The sequence below is a fragment of the Mauremys mutica genome, chromosome 1 (assembly GCF_020497125.1).
Source record: "Mauremys mutica isolate MM-2020 ecotype Southern chromosome 1, ASM2049712v1, whole genome shotgun sequence".
NCBI classification, from domain to species: domain Eukaryota; kingdom Metazoa; phylum Chordata; order Testudines; family Geoemydidae; genus Mauremys; species Mauremys mutica.
Window position 1 is genome coordinate 369166401 of NC_059072.1, and position 7307 is coordinate 369173707.

A 7307-nucleotide genomic window follows, 5' to 3' on the forward strand; every position below is an offset into this window, starting at 1 on the left:
TTCCCCAAGAGCTCTCGTTCAAGAACTGATCCAGCCGGGCTCTGGAACACCCGGTGCCTGTCTGGGATCAGGGAGAGAGTTTGTGTCTCCCTTGGAAAGTGCTCCCCAGAACGGCAGAGACAGGGAGTCTCTTGCATCCGACGAAGTGGGTATTCACCCACGAAAGCTCATGCTGCAAAACGTCTGTTAGTCTATAAGGTGCCACAGGATTCTTTGCTGCTTTTACAGATCCAGACTAACACTGCTACCCCTCTGATACCTGTTCTAGTGGGGTTTGTAACATCTCTCTCTCTCTCTCTCTTTCTCTTTTCTTCTGGTGTATTTAGGTCCAGGTCTCTCCTTCCTTTCTAACACACCCCGCCCCCCAAACACACACACACACATGCCTCCCTCTCTCTGTCACTTCTAATTCCTGTGGAAGCAGGGAAAGAATTAACAAGGATTTGAATGGGATCTTAATGCATGTCAGTCAGTTAGGAAGAGTCAGGCCACACTGTAACCCTAATGACATGAGACTTGCAGAAGCGAGGATGGTGTGAGGCGAGAGGGAAAGAAACTGTGTAAAAAGTTATTACGACCTTGCAACTTGATAACCAAATATGCAGACTGCTGTCTTCTAGGAGTGAGAAAAATAAGATAGCAGGATGGCTTATGTATAAACAAAATGCAGCTGTTGCTCATTATTGTCTGTATTATTGCTTGTTATTGTCTGTAACAAAGGTATAAATGCTTGCTGTAATTGTTTACCAGTTTAGAGACCTGTCCGGGACTGGGGCGACCCTGTGTCCTAAGGCACTCCCTCCCTCTATTGTAATTACTAGAGAAAGAATAAAGTATTTGATTTTGCTGCACCCAAAGAGAAAGCGAGAACTGAGTTTTTCTCCGACATTCCCAAGTCCCTGGCCATTGTCAACTAGCAGCCTGCAGCTCTGGTACCCTATAGTCTAGCCTACTTGCTTGCCTATATATATTTTCTAATAAGTTTCTTATTTTCTAATGGGTTTGATTATTTGTTTTATTAATAAGTGTACAGATTAATATTAGAGTATATTTCACCTGTAACAAAAGGGACCTGCAGGCCACATCCTGTATGTTGAGCTAAAGCAGGTAACAGATATGAAAATGTGTTGGGAAAAGTGCAGCCAGAACCTCCTGTTGAAGTTGTGGAGGAATTGGAATAGGGGCTTCAACCTTGCACATTCTAGATAGGCATGTGCCAGGGTCTGCCTCATGCCACAAAATGGGCAGGCATCTGGACTGGGGGTGAACTGTGCCATGTATATGCCTGTGCTCATGGCTCCATGAAGGAGCCACCAACCAATATCCCCAGTGGACCGTGGGACCAGGATGGAGTACTTTCTGGAACACCGGGTTCCTCACCCTCTGCAGCTGGGAGAGGACTAGGTTTCTCCACTTGGTATCAGGGTATCTGAGGAAGTGAAGCGTGTGGAGCATTAGCATGTAAGGTTGTGTCCTTGATGGAATTCAGAAATGAAATGGATGCAGGTTGTTCAGCTGGCTTGGGTTGTGATAGAGAGGGGGCCGGAGGGACTCATAGGACAGGAGCCCAATCAAGAATTCCAGAGGTTCTGCAGTGAGGGGGTGGGTGGGGATCACCGTCTTGTAGGACCACTCATGGAAAACCTGAGCAGAAGGCAGTAAGGTGACCCACACCTACTGGAGTATGTGTATCTGAAGGATGAAGAGCCCAAGGTGAGCTCCGAGATGAAAGAGGCCATCATAGTCACTAAATGGTGGGCTGACAAAAGTGCCGGTTGAATGCTGGAGGAGTGGGCCCAGGCAAGACAGAAAAAAATACATACATGTGGTCGACCACAAGTTGCTCAACCAATCAACCTCCAACTGGACAGAAAATCACAGAATATCAGGGTTGGAAGGGACCTCAGGAGGTCATCTAGTCCAACCCCCTGCTCAAAGCAGGACCAATTCCCAACTAAATCATCCCAGCCGGGCTTTGTCAAGCCTGACCTTAAAAACCTCTAAGGAAGGAGATTCCACCATCTCTCTAGGTAGCCGATTCCAGTGTTTCCCCACCCTCCTAGTGATAAAGTTTTTTCCTAATACCCAACCTAAACCTCCCCCACTGCAACTTGAGACCATTACTCCTTGTTCTGTCACCTGGTACCACTGAGAACAGTCTAGATCCATCCTCTTTGGAACCCCCTTTCAGGTAGTTGAAAGCAGCTATCAAATCCCCCCTCATTCTTCTCTTCTGCAGACTAAACAACCCCAGTTCCCTCTGCCTCTTCTCATAAGTCATGTGCTCCAGCCCCCTAATCATTTTTGTTGCCCTCTGCTGTATTCTTTCCAGTTTTTCTACATCCTTCTTGTAGTGTGGGGCCGAAAACATGACACAGTACTCCAGATGAGGCCTCACCAATGTCAAATAGAGGGGAATGATCACGTCCCTCTATCTACTGGCAATGTTCCTTCTTAGGCAGCCCAAAATGCTATTAGCCTTCTTGACAACAAGGGCACACTCTACATAGGTAAAGGAGGAATTGTCATCTGTGTGTTGGTCTTGCAGACGTCCACCAGGGAGTGATGATTGACAATCTCTCTGAGGATGCCTGCAGCAGCCTGGCTGCTCTCTATCCTTAAGTATTCTGGTTCCCAGAGATGGTATTAAAATCCCCACTGAGGACGAGGCACTAGTGGGGATCCAAGGTGCCAAGGATGGCAGACACCTGTTGATAGAAACACACCGACTTTGGGTCTGCATTCGGTGGGTAGACATTGGACAGATTCAATGTCAGCCCCTCCACACTGGACTGGAGGTGCAGCAGGTAACCTGGGATGGCCTTAGGAACTCCCAACATCTCAGGCTGTAGGTAGGGGGAGAACAGGGTGGCCACCCCAGCCGAATGAATGCTGAGGTGGCTACAATATACCTGGTCTTCCCACTCCAGCCACCAACTACTCTTGGCAGCTAGATCCATGTGGGTTTTCTACAGGCAAATCACACAGTACCTGTCATAATCATACAGCTAAGAGTAGCATAAAATCCCTCCTTTACCTGTACTTTCAAATCGGGCAGTGGGAGGGGGGGTTGTTCTTTGTTCTCGTTGTTTTGTCCCCTCTCAGGACAAAGAGCGAGACCAAGCAGGTAACCCAGCTTCTACTGAAATGACACATATAAAATTGCAGAAATTGTAAGTAATAGGAAGGAAATGCATTAGATTATCTTTTCGTTTAGCTTGCGAATTTTCCTTATTCTACGAGGGGGATATATTCCTGGTTTTGTAACTTTAAAGTTGAGCCTAGAGGGGAATATTATTCTCAACCCTTCCCAGGAAAGGGGATGAAGGCGCTTGGAGGGATATTTTGGGGTGGGTAGGGCTCCAAGTGGCCCCTCCCTGAATGTTTGTTTAAATCACTTGGTGGTGGCAACAATACCATCCAAGGACAGGGAAAGGAATTTGCGCCTTGGAGAAGTGTTTAACCTAAGCTGGTAGTTATAAGCTCAGGGGGTCTTTTATGTGGGTCCCGACATCTGTACCCCAGAGTTCAGAGTGGGGAGGGAACCCTGAAAGTACCCTACATCAGAAAGAAAGGAGAGGACCTGGCAACATGGAGAACCACCCTAGAGCCTCTGGTGTTCAATGTTTAAAGATAGTTGGCTTCATTCTGAGGGCTGAGGAGGATCCTCATGGGCAGGAGAATCCCCAGCCAGCCTTAAAACAATCACTGGCCAACCTGAAAGGCTTGTCACAGAAGTTGTGGGCCCACTGGTAGACCAGGATGCCCTCCCTCCCTGTTCCCCTCCACTCCTCCAAAACAGCTCTCATGGCCCAGAGGACGAGCTAGATGTCTCCCCAATGCTGGAGAGGGAGCTTCACCTTACCCATGAAATCACAGGTGTCCAACAGAAACGATGAAGATCATCCAGCAGCAAAGTGGCAGACGGTATCATGGACTTATGATTATCCTCTGGCTGGGCCCCTGTTATGACCCTGACTGGCTCTTTTTCCACAGGGTTAGGAACAAATTAAGAATAAACTTTTACATTTTAACACAAATCAGTGCTCGTTAAGTGACTTGCCATAAGATGTGAGCTCACATTGGTTTTAGGGATGACTGGGTCACAGCTGACAAGGGGACGGGAAGATAGGAGTAAGAGACAGGGGCAGCACATTGGGGAGAAGACACACAGCAGGGTTGAGGCTTCACAGAAGAGATGAGGCAAGATTGCAATTTCAGGTACCCAGCTAAGGTCAATCAGAAAGTTTACAAACCAGTGTACTGTACATAGACTGATACCTCAGTTCATCACATTGAAACAGCACAGTAAGGACAGGGAAGGGTTTAATGTCTCTGTCTGTCCAGGAAGTGATTCAGGGAAGAGGCCTCATCACCATGCACCAACCAGCTCTGCACAGAGCTCAATCTGAGAGCCAGAGCACAAGGAGAAAACATTTAGGTCTCTTTATGAGTAAAGAGCTGGATCAGCCTGCCCCGGATCTGTTTGGTCCTCACCCCGTAAATGATGGGGTGCAGCATGGGGGGCACCAGCTGGTACACACTGGTAATAAGAATGAGGAAATGAAGTGGCACACTCTGGCCAAACCGTTGAATGAGAGAGGAGGCTAAATCTGGGATGTACAAAGCTGAGATGGCACAAAGATGAGAGATGCAGGTACGAAAAGTGTTGAGCCGGGCATTCTTTGTGGGGAGGCGGAAGATGGCCTGGAGGATCAGAGTATAGGACACGGCGATAAAAAACATGTCCATTCCACTCATCGAGATAAGATGAAACAACCCATAGTAACTACTGATGCGAATGTCAGCGCAGGCCAGCTTCACCACAGCTATATGCCCACAATAGAAGTGGGGGATGATGTTGGTTCTGCAATATGGCCACCGCCTCACCAGGAAGGGATAGGGTAATGTGATTATTCCACTACGCAGCACCACGGCCAGGCCTATCTTGGCCAGAATAGAGTTTTTCAGAATCATGGAATATCTCAGAGGATTGCAGATGGCCACGTAGCGATCAAAAGCCATGGCCAAGAGGATTCCAGACTCCATCGTTGAGAAGGAGTGAACGAAGTACATCTGGGTGAGGCAGGCACTGAAACTGATCTCCCTGGAATTGAACCAGAAGATGCTCAGCATTTTGGGTACAGTGGAGGTGGACATGACCAGGTCGGTGATGGCCAGCATGCAGAGGAAATAGAACATAGGCTCATGGAGGCTTGGCTCTCTCTTCACAATGAACAGGATGGTGAAGTTCCCCAACACGGCTATGGCGTACATAGCACAGAAGGGGATGGAGATCCAGATATGGGCAGCCTCCAGGCCAGGAATGCCCAGCAGGATGAAAGTGGAGGGGTTGGTGAAGTAAGTTGTGTTAGTATCTGACATGGTGTATGGGAGAAAATTTCCAACTCTGAGGCATAAGGGTGTCTCCTGGATTTACCATATGCACCCCTGACTTTCTGTGTGTTCCCAGGATCTCGGGTAATGGTCGCAGTAAAAATGCCTGAATGGAAAGACAATGTTAATATGAGACACTGCATACAGTAGTGGAGGCTGTTCTCATGGGAGAAGCAGATTGAGTGCTCTTCACACACTGAAAAATGACATTTTCATTATTCAGAGAAAATAACTTTGAACAATGATCCTACTAAATCCAATACCATATTTGTATTGTGCTCCCTGCATTAAGAATTCCTACACTTTGTGGAGGGGGAACCGTAAGAGGCACCATCGGGAAAAACATATGTGGATACTGGTTATCCATCATTGTTCCTTAAAGCAATGAGAGCCAGGATAGGGAGTCCATACTGACGGGATTTCCCCATTCATCTAGCTGCTCGAAATCAGAGAGGGCAAAAAAGAAACAAAAACCTTTTTCAAAGACGTGCTGAGAGAAACATCCCAACTAGAACATACCTCAGAGAAAAGACCTGTGCACCATTGATAGCAGCTCAAGAGAAACACCTGCTCATTCCCAGCAGTGGACAAAACACAACAATGTTCAGATCCCTAAGATATGGAATGTTTTAGTTTACACACGAGACAAAGATGAGGACATATGACATAGGAGAGGAAAATAAGAAATGAAACTGATTTACATTCAAATGGACAGTTCCCAACCAGTACTATCGATAGACACTTAGTGCTCCAAGAGGACTAATTCCCCAAAGCTGAGGAAAATTGTTAGCAGAACTGATTGGAGGGGTGGGGGGTAATTTAGACAGAAAAATATTAATGTCTTCATCAACGATTTAGAACATGGCATAGAGAATACACTTATTAAGTTTGCAGCTGATATTATGTTGATAAACTCAACATTAACAAGTCACCGGGAACAGATGGCATTCACCCAAGAACTCAAAGGTGAAGTTGCGGATCTATTAACTAAGGTTTGTAACCTGTCCTTTAAATCGACTTCGGTACCCAATGACTGGAAGTTAGCTAATGTAACGCCAATATTTAAAAATGGCTCTAGAGGTGATCCCGGCAATTACAGACCGGTAAATCTAACATCGGTACCGGGCAAATTAGTTGAAACAATAGTTAAGAATAAAATTGTCAGACACATAGAAAAACATAAATTATTGAGCAGTAGTCAACATGGTTTCTGTAAAGGGAAATCGTGTTTTACTAATCTATTAGAGTTCTTTGAAGGGGTCAACAAACATGTGGACAAGGGGGATCCGGTCGACATAGTGTACTTAGATTTCCAGAAAGCCTTTGACATGGTCCCTCACCAAAGGCTCTTACGTAAATTAAGCTGTCATGGGATAAAAGGGAAGGTCCTTTCATGGATAGATAACTGGTTAAAAGACAGGGAACAAAGGGTAGGAATTAATGGTAAATTCTCAGAATGGAGAGGGGTAACTAGTGGTGTTCCCCAAGGGTCAGTCTTAGGACCAATCCTATTCAATTTATTCATAAATGATCTGGAGAAAGGGGTAAAGAGTGAGGTGGCCAAGTTTGCAGATGATACTAAACTTCTCAAGATAGTTAAGACCAAAGCAGATTGTGAAGAACTTCAAAAAGATCTCACAAAACTAAGTGATTGGGCAACAAAATGGCAAATGAAATTTAATGTGGATAAATGTAAAGTAATGCACATTGGAAAAAATAACCCCAACTATACATACAGTATGATGGGGGCTAATTTAGCTACAACGAGTCAGGAAAAAGATCTTGGAGTCATTGTGGATAGTTCTCTGAAGATGTCCACGCAGTGTGCAGAGGCGGTCAAAAAAGCAAACAGGATGTTAGGAATCATTAAAAAGGGGATAGATAATAAGACTGAGAATATATTATTGCCC

At 45.8% G+C, this 7307-nt stretch overlaps 1 protein-coding gene across 1 annotated transcript; it reads right to left on the reverse strand.

Moving 5' to 3' along the window:
- Positions 1-4437: 4437 nt before the first annotated feature.
- LOC123375484 (olfactory receptor 52E4-like) lies at positions 4438-5385 on the reverse strand. Its single transcript, XM_045026402.1, has one exon. It carries the CDS (start codon positions 5383-5385, stop codon positions 4438-4440), a length of 948 nt encoding a protein of 315 aa, XP_044882337.1.
- Positions 5386-7307: the final 1922 nt, after the last annotated feature.

What these genes read in the sequence shown, in the direction of transcription:
- LOC123375484 (XM_045026402.1), bottom strand. Translation starts at nt 5,385, where the DNA reads ATGTCAGATACTAACACAACTTACTTCACCAACCCCTCCACTTTCATC.